We start from the raw sequence: 14,357 nt of genomic DNA, 5'->3' as shown, positions 1-14,357 counted from the left end.
TAACCGGAACCTTTAATTTTATTATGTGGAATGCTTAATGCAGAGTTAATAGGGGCTGGAATACCTAGGAGGAGGGGAGAGGGGAGAGGGGTCTACTGAGATAAATAAGAGGGGGCAGTAATGAGTTACATGTGGACTGCGGGGCTGCAGAACAGGAAGATAGGGGCAGACAGAGCTACATACTTTATTCAGATACCACTGGGAGGCAAAGGGCAAAAGGCCAGGGCAGAACGTACATGTCAGGAGTCTAGTGTCTTCAGCCTGCTGCCAGCAACCTGGGTCCCGGGCCCTGTCCTGTGTCTCCTCCTGGAGCTAAGGGCAGAGGTCTGAGCAGCTGTGACCCTCTGGGAAGCCCGAGGGGCTGGGGCTGACAGAGCAGGGACCGCAGAGCCTGGTGAGGGGAGAGGGAGTTGGCAGGGAGCCTGGGAGGAAGGCTCTGTGAATTGTCTCTGAATCCTTTCCTAGAGCCCCTGCCTTCTCACTCCTCATCCGGGAGGTGCCTCAAGGTCTGGGGGGCTGTCATGGAGTAGGACCAGGACGCCCTGTCTCTGCGAGACAAAGAATGAGGTGGCTGGCACGGAAATGGGTCCGGAGGCCTCTGTGCCAATTCCTCCCTGTGTTCAGAAGGGGAGGGGGCCCTGCAGGGATGAGGAGTCCTCCCTCTGAGCACCCCTGCCCCGCCCAGGCTGTTCAAAGCTGTCTTCAGCCCTCGGGGGGCAGATGTAGCCCACTGTAGGCACTGACGCAGGTCTCTGGCTGGCTTTGATCTTAGGCACGTGGCCCAAGTGGCACGGGTTATGTCAGACCCCTCACTCTCCACGAGAAAGCCAACACGGGCCCAGGCGTGGCAGGGCCTCTGATTCCCATCCGACCCTGGATGCCTCCCCAACTCCCAGAGGAGGGTGAATGGGTCTTTCTCAGGTCCTGGGATGAGGGTCATTCTTGGGGGGGAAGGTGCAGCCCCTCATCGTTCAGTCTAGGGGCGACAGTCACCTCCTTCTCTTCTGCCCAGCCTAGAAGCCCAGGGCTTTGCCTGGGCTGGAGCTGGGATAGGATGGGGTGGGGTCATCAAAGGCAGTGAGCCAGACAGAAAGCCTTCCCTCAGCTGTCAGCCTCTGCAGCCTCCTCTCCAGCCACCACCAGGCCTGAGATGGGTGAGGAACAGGGCACGAGGGCTGGGGGAAGGGGCATGCCACCCAGAGGGGCCGGGCAAGGTGGCGATGACAGGGCCCCCCCTTTAAGGCCGGGACAGCGTCGTATATACTGGCTGCTCCCAGTGTGTGGGGCTGTGGGACTGGGGCCCTGAGGGGCTGGGGTCAGAGATGGCCGTGTAGAGGGGCCGCTGCGAGGGCCCCATGTAGGAGAAGGCCGAATAGAGGCCAGAGGCCTGGCCTGAATGGCCGTAATAGGGTCCTGAGGGCTGATGGTCAGAGTAGTCAAACTGGGGGCGGGAGATGGAGGGGAAGGCGGAGCCGTAGTGGGGCAGGCTGAGGGAGGTGTAGGCGATCTGCGAGGTGGACGGCTGGTCGGTGTAGTGCGGCGGGCCCTGGGGCCCTGCGGTCTCCGTCTTCACCTGGGCTTTGGCGTCCACGCCGGGTGGCGAGACTGTAGGCAGAGCCACGCCTGGTGGCTTGGAGATCCAGGCGGAGTGTCCACTGGCCACAGCCAGGGCGCTGCCCAGCCCGTAGCCGGCTGCTGAGTAGCTGCCCACGTGGCCCGGGTGCCCGTTGGGTGGCAGGTACTGGTCCAACTCAGCCACATCAAAGGTCTCCATGTTGGACATTACCTCGTGGCTGATCTCACCGATGTCCACGTTGCCGAAGTCGATGTGAGGCTTCCCGCCCTCCCCCATGGAGCGCCCATCCCGCTTGGGGTCTGCCTTGCCCGACTGCAGCTCTGTCTTTGGGGTGGTCGGAGGGGTGGGTGGGCCATGGCTCTGGCCTGGGTGGAAGGGAGACAGAAAGAAAGTGGGAAGCAAGTCAGAGGCTTCTGGATTCTGATGGTTCACTGTCAGAAAAGATGCCTCGGGGGCCTGAGGATGGATCATGACGTGACCTTGTATGCTTTACGCGTTTGGGCAGCCCAAGTTGGTGCATAATTCTCTAACGGTCTAGGGCTGGTCTCCAGCTGTTTTTGAAGTCCCCCATTTGGAGGGGTGCATCTGCCTCCCCCACCCACAGCAGGACTCTCCCTGTCACCCACCTCCTGGAGAGATTTGCTGCATCCTGAAAGACCTTTCCTGTTAGGGAAGTTGTTCCTCATATCAGCTGAAGTCAGCTTCCTTCTCTGCCCCCACTGCCCCTTAGCTGTCCCCTCCATGGGCACTTAGCTGACTCGTTCCACCCCCTGTTCCTTGGTTTTCTCATTCACACATTCATTCAGCAAATGCTTAGGGGATATGGTGCCAGGTGCAGGGCACACAAGAGGAAAGAAAAGGGATCCTACTTTACCAGCTCCCAGGCTTGGGGGAGGATCCAGAGACTCACACTGAACTGGAGGGCAGCTCAGAAGTGACGGGATGTGCAGAGGGCTCAGGAGACCAGAGGAAGAAGCCACCTGCCCTGCCGTGGGTACTTGGGGAAGGCCTCTCTGGGGAAAGGAAGCTGAGCTGGGCCTTGAAGGCTGAGCAGAGGCCCAGGCCCACAGTTGTATTCCGAGGTGACTGTTTGGTATGTGGTCTTCTGCTCTGTGTGTGTGTGTGTGTGTGTGTGTGTCCCTGAATCTTTGAAGGTAAGGTATGTAAGTTGTGTAGGAGAGACGGCCGGACTGGGGATCCCTTTGGAGAGAGAATGTGCCCATGGTCTATGAGACTGGGGGCTCCTTGGGGGTCGGCCCATGTCTCCGCATCAGGCCAGAGGCAATGCCAGGTCCGGCACTGGCCAAGTGCTCTGGAGTTTGAGAGGCCCACCTGGGTTTGAATCCTGGCTCTATCACTTACTGTGTGATCCTGGAAAAATGCCCATCTTCTCTAACCTGCTTCCTTATCAGTAAAACAGAGATGATACTGGGGCACCTGGGTGGCTCAGTGGGTTGAAGCCTCTGCCTTCGGCTCAGGTCATGGTCCCAGGGTCCTGGGATTGAGCCCCACATTGGGCTGTCTGCTCAGCGGGGAGCCTGCTTCCCTCTCTCTCTGCCTATTTGTGATCTCTGTCTGTCCAATAAATAAATTTAAAAAAATCTTTAAAAAAAGAAAACAAAGATGATACTAAGCAGCTCAGACATGGCCTCCTTCTGGAAGGTGCAGGCTTCATGCACACTTGTTTTGGATTCGTTCATTTGTTTTCATCCCTGCTCCTCCCTCTACACTGTGGACCTCGTAGACCAGGGAGCTTCTCTTGTTGGTGCCTCTGGTGTCTGCTCCTGGGTCTGGCACAAAGGAGGACTCGGGTGTGTCTCCTGAGGGCAGAGCTGTGCCGGCAGAGACTTCCCATATGCCTGACCCCACGTACGGCCTTCTACACGTTGTACGAACAGAAGCAAGGCAGCACTAGTGTCAGCAGGGGCCCTGAAATCCAGCTGCCTGGGTCAGACTCAGCTGTGTTCGTTTACTCATCCGTGACATGGGCGTCATTTGCCACACAGCTGAAGTCGGAGCCCACGCAGTGTGGCTGCCTTATCACAGCTCAGAGTAATTGAATGATAATACACATAAGGTAATTCGGGTGCCTGTACACAGTAGGTGCTCAATTAATGTTAGTTGGTATTTTCACTAATAAAAATGCAATGAGATGTCCTATGTCTGGCCTCTCCATGGCACTTGCTCAAGATCCCATGCCGTGGCTCCCCCATCAGACTGGGAGGCGGGAAGGAGGCAATGATCTCTCCTCCATCTGATCTCCCATCTCTCAAAATCACCCTGTCTCTGCTTTCCCTGTTGTAACTCACCCCTCGGCCTCCATGGCCTCCACAGCCTCCTTAACTGGCCTCTTCACTCAGTAGCTGTGCCCGCTTCCATCCACCAGAGCCATCTTGCCCAGCTACTTCCTCGGGGGCCCGAGTTCCCACCGAGCTCCCTCCGGGACCCTGCACCCCAGCTGGGGCAACTGTGCAGCCCGGTGAGCCTCCCCAGCGCCCAGGCTCTCCCCACCCGCAGCTCGCCATCAGCCCAGCGCTCACCTGAGGGGTGCTCGGGGTTCCCGTCTGACATGGGGGAGCCCTCTCCCGGGTGCCGGTGGTCCAGGTGGGCACTCTTATAGTGGGCCTGGATGGCAGCAGCGCCGCCCTGCTCGGCCTCCCCGCCGGGACACTCTGACTCCCCCTGGGCCGCCTTTCCGTTCTTCCGCCTGCGGGGTTGGTACTTGTAGTCCGGGTGATCCTTCTTGTGCTGCATTCGGAGCCGCTCAGCCTCCTCGATGAAGGGGCGCTTGTCACTCTCGTTCAGCAGCCTGGGGCGGTACAGTTGGGGGAGATAGCCCAGCGGCCAGTGTGAGTCTCTGCCCTCAGACAAATGAGGCCTGGGGGTGGGGGGGCGGGGGGTGACAAGTGCAGAGGGTGGGCGGGGTCCAGGGCAGGGAGAGTTGGGGGGGTTTGCTCTTTGAGTCGCAAACTAGGAAGTGAGGCCGGAGGATCCACAGGCTCAGAAGGCTGTGATCGTCCCTAAACTCTCAGGGGCTCCTGGCAACCCTGAGGATGGAGTTAGACGTATGGATAGAGCTTTTTTTTTTTTTTTTTTTAAGGTTTATTCATTTATCCTAGAGGGAGAGAGAGCATGAGTGTGAGCACACAAACAACGGTGGGGGGCGGGGAGGTAGTGGGGAAGGGGGCTGGAGGGGAATGGGGAGGGGCAAGCAGATTCTGTTTGAGGAGCCCAAGGCAGGGCTTGACTCCAGGAGCCAGGAGAAGCTCACAACCTGAGACAAAACCAACGGTCAGATGCTCAACCGACTGAGCCTCCCAGGTGCCCCAGGAATAGGGCTTTTGAGGGACACGGAACTTCATTTCAAGGAAAGAAAAAGCTTTTCCATCATCAGATCTGTCTGGAGGTAGAGCTGGCTGCCTTCTTAGGGGATAAGCTCCCTGGGGCTGGAGGTATGCAAAGCATAGTGGGGGGAAGAACTCAGTCTCTGCTACTGGCTAGCTGTGGGACCACGGGCAAATTGCTCCTATGGGCTTCTTTGCTTGTCCCTAGAGGATAATGCCTACTTCACTGGGTGTCAGATTGGCTGAGGTCCCGGGTGTGAAGCCCTTTGCACGAGGCCTGGGGGTGGAGGGCAGGCACCTTGAGAAACAGGTGCTGTTCTCATACTGCTGGGGGGGTGGCTGGGCCAGGAGGACCTGGGGTGGGCCCTCTCAACTCTGGAATGTTCCTTTTGTGAGTCCCAGTGTGGTGCGGACAGGATGAAAGTCCCCTTTGCTCTGTGGGGTCACAGCATCCCAGGGGAGATCACATCTCCTTGTCCAGGGAGTGACAGAGGGTAGAGGAAGCTAGACTTTCTTTCCAGACCCTGAGACAGAGGCAGATAGGCCCTCTCCCCAGCCTGAGACCAGCCCTGAAGGCAGTGCCTGGGGCCCACTCAAGTCCAGCCTCAGGCCAGGGCTGGAGGACAGTGGAGGGGGTGATGTTTAAGGCTTGGCTGCCCTCAGGGCAAGGAGGGCAGAATAGAGTGCCTCGTGGAGTGGGCTGAGGGGAAAGAACAGACTCAGAGAGTCCTAGACATGAGGGACTCTGGGGGTGTGACTCTGCTGCCCAAAGGGCCTGTCTCCGCTGCCCTCTTCCCCCAGCCAGCAGAAGGCCTAGCCCTCCTGTCCAGGATGGGAGGGGGTGGTCATACCAGGCACCTCCTAGCCGGAGGCAGCATTCCTGTGCAGCTTAGCCTGCCCGGCCGCCCCCTCCCCCCACCAGGCTGCCAGAACCCAGCCCTAGTGTAGCTTTCTCCAAGGATCCCTCCAGCTGAGGGATGGCATGAAAACCCCAGATCAGCACCTCCTCTGGGACGAGGGAGTGGGCTGCCCCCTTTCTCCCCCAGCCATGCAGGCTGTCCCCCTAGCCAGGCCTCAGGGAGGCTGGGCGGCAGATTTGTGTATGTGTGTGTGTTGAAGGCGGGGAGAGAGAGGCACTAGAGGACTCAGCCACTTCCAAGGGCCCCAGCTCAGACGCTCTGCAATGGCTGGGGACACTGAGCTTCCTCTCCTACCCAGATCCTTGCTTGTGCCCTCTATCCAGCTGGCAACTGGGTGTGAATCAGCAAGAACACAGTAGGGGGCATGGAGTGGGGGCACAAGACAGGGAAGAATCCAACACGATACACTGTCACCTCCCTGCTAGGTCCCAGCAGTACCCTAATCTTGACAGGATCCTGACCTCTGGTCCCCCCGCCTCCAGCCTCCACCCCAGCCCAGCTGGCTAACGAGCCTCCAAGCTCCGACCCCAGCCTTACTCCAACCTCAGCTCTGTTCATCTTGACCCCTGCACCAGCCTTACATCGTCCCCCAGACACCCCGCCCCGTACCCACAGCTCTAACTGCAAACCCGATCCTCATTTGCACTCCACCTGGCCTCTGTCCTCTAGATCTCCAGGGTCTGGAATAGGGGCCAGGAGAGGGTAGGCTAGTTCCCCCTACAAACTGGAAATCCCGACCTGGGCGGGGTGGCTCCTAAGGTGGGGCACGGGCTGCTGCTCCCTCTGCTCTTTCTGTCAGGGAAGGGGCCGTGGACTTGGGGGTCAAGATTGGCTCCAGCCTGTGACCCCCTTTACAGTCTCTGGGGTCTAATTACTCTTTGCAGCAAGTCAGCCAATGTACAACAACCGTCAGCATGTGACTATAAGAGCTCACACAGCCACTTAGGAGCCGGGACCTGGACGCTGGGTGTCCGACCCCAACCTACTTGTAGCACCCTAAGCAGTCTGTCCTCGTGTCTTCCTCTTTTTGGGTTTAGGGCCCTGTTTTCTAGTTCTGCTTGTTTAGCCCATCCCCCCTCCCTGGTGGCCTGGGAATTATGATTTCAGTAGGGGCCCCCACCCAGGATCCAGATAGTTTGCCCACCTGTGGGGATAGCCTTTGATCCTTGTCCTTGTCCTGCCACCCTCCTACCCTGGGCTTGGGTCCTGAGCAAGCAGTGCCCGCTTTCCTGATGGCCCTATGCTAGTCCTCTGGAGGGAGCCCAAGCCCAGGGTTCTGGGCTGGAGGAACAAGAACAGGGACAGTGGAGGGTCTAGTCTTAAATCCCTCGCAGTGGCTTGAGGGACAAGTGGGGGTTCATCCTTGTGTTGATGCTGTCATTGAGCTGGTGCTCTGGTCTGTTCCTGATCCAGGACCTGCTCCTCCTGCCTGTCTCCCTCCTGGTTGTCTGTCTCTCATTTGCTCTTCTCTGTCCCACGACACCAAGAGTATTGGCCTGGGCTGTGCCCTACCCAGTGCAGATGGACCTTGGGCGGACGAGCTAGTTTTGACCCTGCTCTTGGGCAGAGCTGGAGCCTCTGAGTCGATACAGCAGGCTGGTCACTAAGCCCAAGGCCTGCCTGCCTGGGATGAGCAGAGCGCTGACGGCCGAGATAGGGATGTGAGGGGGCACTAGGCCATCAGCAAACACATGGGGCCGTGGGGCTGGTTGCGAATCCCTCTTAGTCTCTTGGGGGGGGCCTTCTAAGCTTCTTGTACCACCCTAAACCTTTGGCCTTCTAGGCCCCATCTCCATTACACTGGGGCCCACCAGGGGAGGGCAGCAGCAGGAGGGAAGCCGGCTCCTTTGAGGAGTGCGGACTTTCTGGAACTCAGGTGTGCTGTACTTCCGCTCTCCCCTTCTCTGTCCCCCCACCTCCTGACCACGCTTTAGAGCCAAGGGGTGACCCGCCACTGTCACCTAGGACAGTGTGGAGGACGACCAGTAGACATGGATTTGACCCTGCTCTGCCACCAGCTGGGACGTGGACTTTGAGGTCACTTTTCCTTTCTGGGACTGTCTCTTGGGCCTGAGGTGGGAGGTGGTTGCCCTGCTCAACATATCTCAAGGGGCCAGGCCGAGCCCCAGACCTGAGGGGAGGGGTGGCCGGCTTCCTCGTTGGGGGGCATGTTTCCCCCCAGAGGTTTGGGCTGGCCCCAGGGAATGAAGGACTCTGAGGCACCCTGGGTAGGAAGAGGGGCCAAGGTTTCCTCCTGGCCAGGGCATTCGGCTCCAGCTCTGGGGCTGGAGGGGTAGGAGGTTACTCAACGCTGGGTGGGGCCCTGGAAAAGAAGATGGCGCCGGACGTCGGGAGGGAGGGAGAGAGGGGCAGGCCTGGCAGCATTGGCACAGGGTGGGAGGGGATACTTCTTTCTGTGCGTCCCTTACCCTAGAGGATAAAGACAAGAGCCCCCCTCTCCCCCAACCCGGAAGGAGGGGAGGATAAGGAGGGCACGATGAAGGTAGTTGGGACAAGACAGGATCCTGCAGTGACAGATTTGCCCTTGGCCGTTCTCCATCCCTCACTCTTTCAAAGGCTCCTGTCTGAGTTCCTTATTTTCCTTGAACTGTCCCCCAATTCTCCATCTGGCTGCCTTAGTTTCCCTGCTTCGCCAGCCAGGCCTTCCGTTCTGTCCCAAGCATTTCTCGGGCATCCCCCTGACTAGTGGGGCCGGTGGCAGTGGCACCCTCGAGTGCGCCGGTCCGGCGGAAGACGTTAGTAAAGGTCTTTGGTGTGGGCCCCTCAGGATCCTCCCCCCTCCCTCTCCTTTACCCCCCCAGGAAGAAGCTCAGGCCCTTCGCCTGCCACCGACGGAATTCCAACCACGAGGGGGCGCCCTCCTGCCCGCTGCCCCGGGTGGGGAGCCTTGCCTAGGCCACTGGAGTTCTAAGGCGGCGCAACCTCAAGGGGGTACTTGTGGGGGAAGGGCGGGCCCGAGCCCCACACCTGGTCTTCCAGTCCCATCAGAGCGGTGGCTGCCCCCCGCGAGAAGGGCCCGGGCAGCGCGCGTCTGGCCTGAATCCACCCGCAGCTAGGGGGGCCCGCGGGAGCTCCCCAGAGGCGAGTCGGGGGCGCTCACCTCCAGAGCTTGCCCAGCGTCTTGCTGAGCTCGGCGTTGTGCAGGTGCGGGTACTGGTCGGCCAGCTTCCTGCGCGCCGCCTGCGCCCACACCATGAAGGCGTTCATGGGCCGCTTGACGTGCGGCTTGCTCTTGCTGGCGCCGTTGACGCGCACGGGCATGGGCACCAGCGTCCAGTCGTAGCCGCTCAGCACCTGGCTGACCGCCTCGCGGATGCACACGGGGAACTTGTCATCGTCCGCCTCGCCGTCCTGCTGCTCCTTCTTGACCTTGCCCAGCTCGCCGGGCCCCGGGCTGGCTCGCAGGCCCGATCCGCCGCCGCCACCGCCGCCACCGCCGTCGGGCCCCAGCGAGGGCGCGCTCCCCGGGGACAGGCAGCGGGGCTCCTCGGAGCCCACGGGGCTCAGCTCCACCTCGGATAGGTCCTGCTCCTCCGCCATGTCGCCCCCGGCCGCCGCCGCCTCGGCCGCCTCCCCGGGGCCCGCCGCCGGGGTCCTCGCGAAGAGTCCAACGCCCACCTGGATGGGAAGGAGGACGCGACGGAGCGGCGGTGAGCGCAGCCCCGACGGCAGCCGGAGCGCGAGGCGGACACAGCCCCGAGGTGGGGCCCGCGCACATGCCAGACCCGGGCTCGGCCTCCGAGCGCCCGCCTCCGCGTCTTCCCACCACCTGGTCCCAACCGTCTCTTGGTGTGGGTGGGTTTGGGTTTTTTTAAACCTCTTTTTGGGTGGAGGTTTGTTGATGGAAAGGAAGAAAAACGGACTCTTTATTCTCCTCTAATCCTGGCTCCTGGAATTTCCCACCTTTTCTCTCACCTTTGCGTCTTCCCTTCTGCCTGCCCCCCCATGGAGTCTAGAGGAGCTGGCGGGGGCGGGGGGCAGATGCGGGTGTCATTCTCTCTCCACCCACGCCCCACCGCGGGGTCCCAGGCCCGGGCCCAGGAAGGCAGGAGCAGAGGAGCAGACTGCGCACTCACTCACCTCCTCGGACCTCTCCTCCAGTCTGGGGCTCGTCCTTAGGAAGTGGAAAACCGTGTCCCAAGGTGTGCGGTCCAGCTCGGGGCTGGGGGGTGACGCTGGTGGGCTGGGAGGGAGGGGCTGGGGGGCCCTGAGCCTCAGGCCACGGCCTCGTCCCGACGGAGCCTGAAACCTCACCACCAACCACCCCGGCCGGACAGCCTGAGACTGACTGAGCACTGAGCTGCTGCGGAGGGCTGGGAAGGAAGGAGGGGGAGAGGGGGAGGGGGAGGGGAGGGAGGGAAGGGCAGAAGGTGGAGCCTCCAGCGCTGTCCTTCATCCCCAACACTCAGGGCTCCTCCGCCAGGCCCCCCCACCCCAGCTCCAGGCGCGGCTGTCCCAGGCCCGTCTTGGGGCTTGGGCATAGTCAGGGAGGTGTAGGAGTGGGCGTGGTTAGGCCGGGAAAGCCAAAGGATGCAGGTGGGCAGGGTTGGAACAAGTCACCTGCAGGAAAATTGGGCCCAACTGGGACCCCCAGCCTCTGCCTCAGGTGGTGGGATGGGCAGGTGGCAAAGGACTGGGGCTGGATGAAGAGAACACAGGGGAAGGTTCTGTGGTCATCTGAGGGCGCCCGGCCTGCGCTGCTGGTTTAAGACACTTAGGGAGGGCCTACTGTGATCCGAGGGACGCTGCTTCTCAGCCTGCCTCACCTGCCTCCCAGCCTGACCCAGGCTACCCTCTGCCTCAGCTCATATGGGAGAGAAAGCACACGCGGGTCCGTACCTGGAGAGGCAGGGGTGGCTGGATACCTCCTGCCAGGCCAGAGGCCCTAGCTCCAGCCCTGGGCCCTTCTCACCAGACACTCAGCGCTTGGAAGGGCTGGCCTGGCTCAAGGTAGAGGGAGGCAGGACTGAAGTTCCTAGGGGGCTGGCCGTGGGGCTGGGCTGGGGGGGTCCTCTTCAGCTAGGTCTGAAAGGCTTCTGGGACCCCAACTCCCTCCATGCTGGGTTCATGCTCTCTTGGTCTGCGGTGGGGAGATTCTCATTCAGGGTTGTCGGGAAGTCCCGCACTCCCCCTCCCTTTCAGGGTGTCTCCCTCCCTGCCCGCCTCCCTCTCTCACCTCTCTGCCCACTTCTGTCCTCGGCCACCTCCCCAGTGGGGTCGCCTCTCTCCTTTTTCTTTCCCACCCATCACCCAAGGCTCCTTTCCCTCTCCCCTTTCCCAGGGGCCGGGTGTCGAGGCAGAGGTTCGGGTGGGTGTGGAGGGGCACGTGGAGCCTGGGCCCGCGCTGGCGACCACGTACACTCCTGACCTCAGCGGCTGGGCAAGGCCTTAGGCCCAGCGCAAGGGAGTCTCGTCTGGAGTGGGGCTGCTAAGGGGGTCTAGGCAAGGCCTCATGCTTGGGAAAGGCCAAGGGGGTGGAGGGGGGTGGGTAATGGGACACAATGAGGTAGTCACACGAGGCAAAGGCATGTTGGGGGTGGGGGGAGCGGACATCGGAACACACACACACACACATGCTCGCACACACAACCAGTCAGACAATCGGGCCAGTGTGTCTGGGGCCTCGGAGCCCAGTGAATTAGGAGTTTGATAAGGGTTTTCTCTTTCTCTCGCTTGCCGGCCTTGGACAATCTCCCCCCAGTTTTCCTCGACGCCACCCCCGGCGCTGCCAACCCTCCTCCCCCCGCCTCCCTTCTCTTCCCTGTGCCCAGACTCTTGTTCGGGGCCTTGAAACAGTGAGCTGTCTTTGTTCGAAATACAGGTGAACGGCAATCATGTGATTAACACACACACACATAAAAAGCTTTTTAACAGCGCCCGCCCGGCCTCAGAACCGCCCAGAGAGGAGCCGCCCTGGATGGACAGAGGGACGGAGGGACGCGCATCCAGCCGGTTGTGTCCAGCTGCCCGCAGCGGTCTCCGACACCCGCTGCTGTCCGCCCGCGGCCCGCCTGCCCGGCATCTCTCGATCCCGGTGGGTCCCCACTTGTCCTCCCATCCCTTGGTTCCTCCTCTTGGAGGGAAGGACTTCCCTGCTGCCCGTGGTGTCTGAGACCCCCCTGGGGTGGGAGGGGTGGCCCTAGAGGGAGAGGGCCCAGGGTAAGAAGCCTGGGCGTGGGGTCCCACAGCGCCCCTCTCCGGCTCCCCTCCTTCTCCCTCACCCTCCTGGGCCCAGCTGTGCCAGGATGGGGTGGGTGCGGCGGTGGGCGCTCTGGGTCCACAGAGAAGCCATGCTGGACAGAGGGGACCTCTCTCTTCCCCTCCCTCTGGCTGTCTCTCTATCTCCCCCTCTCTCCTGTTTCCTCATTGCTGTGCTTGGGCTTTCTGCTGGGAGATTGCTGGATGAGACAGGTGGGCCTTCAGGGGTGTGGGGAGGGGCTGCCTGATGCCCAGAGGTGTGGGCACAGGGGCGGGGGCAGGGGGGACCCCTGCTATGACACCCCCCCCGCCCCCCCGCCACTGTAATCCCCTCCATCCCATTCCCAGGCCCTGGGGGCCCCAGCTTCCTCCAGCAGAGAGGGCAAAGGCCCCAGGCATCCCTGGAGTGCAGTGAGTTGGGGGGGGCAGGGGTGCCGGAGGAAGATACCCTGGGCTCTACCCTTAGCAGAACAGCCACACCCCCATCCAGCCTGCCCCTCCTCACTGAGATGTGGTGGCCACGGACCCCGTGACCTGCCCTCTCTCCCCAGCAGAGAGGGGTCTGCCATGGGAGCGTGAGCGTAATGGTGGAGAGTCAGGCTTCCCTCCCTGGGTGGAGAGGCCTTTCAGGAGCTGCAGACTTTTCCTGGGACCTCCCCCCACCCCACCTGGGTTCTGTTGCTGCCAGTCCCAGCCTTACTGCTCAGATGGCCCTGACAGGGAATGATGGCCCCTGGCAGTCAGAGGTAAAGTCCACTGAGGACCCCGCCTGGCAGAACTGCTTCCGTCAGCAGTGACCCGTAACCCCTTAGCTCCCTGAGTCCTCTTCCTAGGGCACTGGGCCCATTCCATGGAAGGCTCCGCCCTTGGTTCCCTGCCCTGGGTCTCAGTCCCTTATCTGTCACCTGGGCAGGGACCCCCAGCGCCTCCCTGCCTGCCTCCTAGGACGCACTGAGCTGAGATGGGGGGGGGTCTGCTTTTCAGTGGAGCAGGGGCTGCGCCAGGGTGAGAGGTGGTGCTGGTCAAGTTGGGCCTCTGCTCCAGCCTCAGTTTCCCCAGCTGGGCACGAGACTCTTCCTGCCTGAAGACCAGATGAGGGGACACTGGGAAAGCACTTTAGCACCTCGAGGCGCCTGGTCTAGGCTGTCACTCCCTCATTCCCTGGGGCCTATGGCCCCTCTCAGTGCTTCAGACACTCACCTGTCCACCTGTCCAGCGCCCCGGGGGCAGGGGGACGGGATTGGCTTTCCTCCCTACCTGCTGGTTTGTGCAGAAGGGGGGCTTGGCCGAGGGCAGTACTTTTCAACATAAAGGTGTGCAGAACACTGGCTGGCATTCTTCGGGTCCGGGATGCGAACTGTGATTCTGCATTTCTCACCAGCTCCGAGGCAGGTGTCTGAAGGATTGGTTGTAATTCTTGTTGAACTTCAGAATCACGTCCGAAGTTTTTAAACAATACCGAAGCCTGGATCCCACCACAGACTGGCTAACTCTGCATCAGGGCTGGGGGTCCAGATGTGCTTACTTTTTAGCTCTCTGGGCCCTGCTTTCCATCACTGGGGGCCTGGAGTCCGCAGGCTGTGACGAGCCCATGCAGAGCCCCGCATCTCTGGGGGAGAGGGCAGGGGGCCAGGGCTCTGGAACCCAGAGCTGGAGGTTGGAATTGCAGTCACACTGGGGTGTCTGGGGAGTGGGGGGCTGTGGCAGGGGAGCGGCTGCACAGTGGGGTGAGGGAGGGCTCAGGGGCACAGGTCAGGGGTCAAGGGTAGGGTAGTGACCGCTACAGAAGCTTAGTCTGGGTGAGCGTATGGGGAGTGTGAGCACTCCCTCAAACATTTCCTAGGCCCCCGCCACCTCTGGACAGGCTGTGTGGTTCGTCGTTTGGAGGGCAGTGGAAGGAGCACTGGACTTGGTCAGGAAGTCCTGCCATCAGCATCCACGGGGCCTTGGGCAATTTGTGCTCTTAGTTTCTTGGGACTTGATTTTTGCATGTGTAAAATGCTGATAATATACATCACTGCACGTGGGAGTGGATGGGAGAATGCAGAAACTGCACAGACTCACATGCACACACAAGTGCCTAGCTCAGCGTTTGGTTCGTAGTAGTAATTTACGTGCTGGGAGGTGGAAATGCTCACATCAGTTCAAGTGCACAAGCGTTTACTGAGTAGCCAGTGTGGACTCGCCTTCAGGAGTTTTACCGTCTGCCCCCTGAATCCCAGCATCAGACCGGGCTGGTGCGTGATAAGCCCCTAGGCGCTGGGCCTCCTCTCCCTGGGCCCCCTCAATAGCAGAGGC

General features: G+C 61.0%; 1 protein-coding gene across 1 annotated transcript; it reads right to left on the bottom strand.

Annotated features, from left to right (window-relative positions):
- On the bottom strand, positions 1–10,257 carry SOX10 (SRY-box transcription factor 10). The gene is given in 5 exon segments (XM_044226826.1): positions 1–1,941; positions 4,117–4,385; positions 8,962–9,479; positions 9,942–10,205; positions 10,207–10,257. Coding segments are annotated over 5 exon segments (1,806 nt in total). The 3' UTR covers positions 1–1,237.
- Between the last annotated feature and the right edge of the window lie 4,100 nt (positions 10,258–14,357).

The sequence above is a fragment of the Neovison vison genome, chromosome 12, assembly GCF_020171115.1.
Source record: "Neovison vison isolate M4711 chromosome 12, ASM_NN_V1, whole genome shotgun sequence".
Classification (NCBI taxonomy): Eukaryota; Metazoa; Chordata; class Mammalia; order Carnivora; family Mustelidae; genus Neogale; species Neogale vison.
The sequence above is the reverse complement of the archived record's forward strand: the minus strand, read 5'-3'. Positions and strand labels throughout refer to the sequence as shown.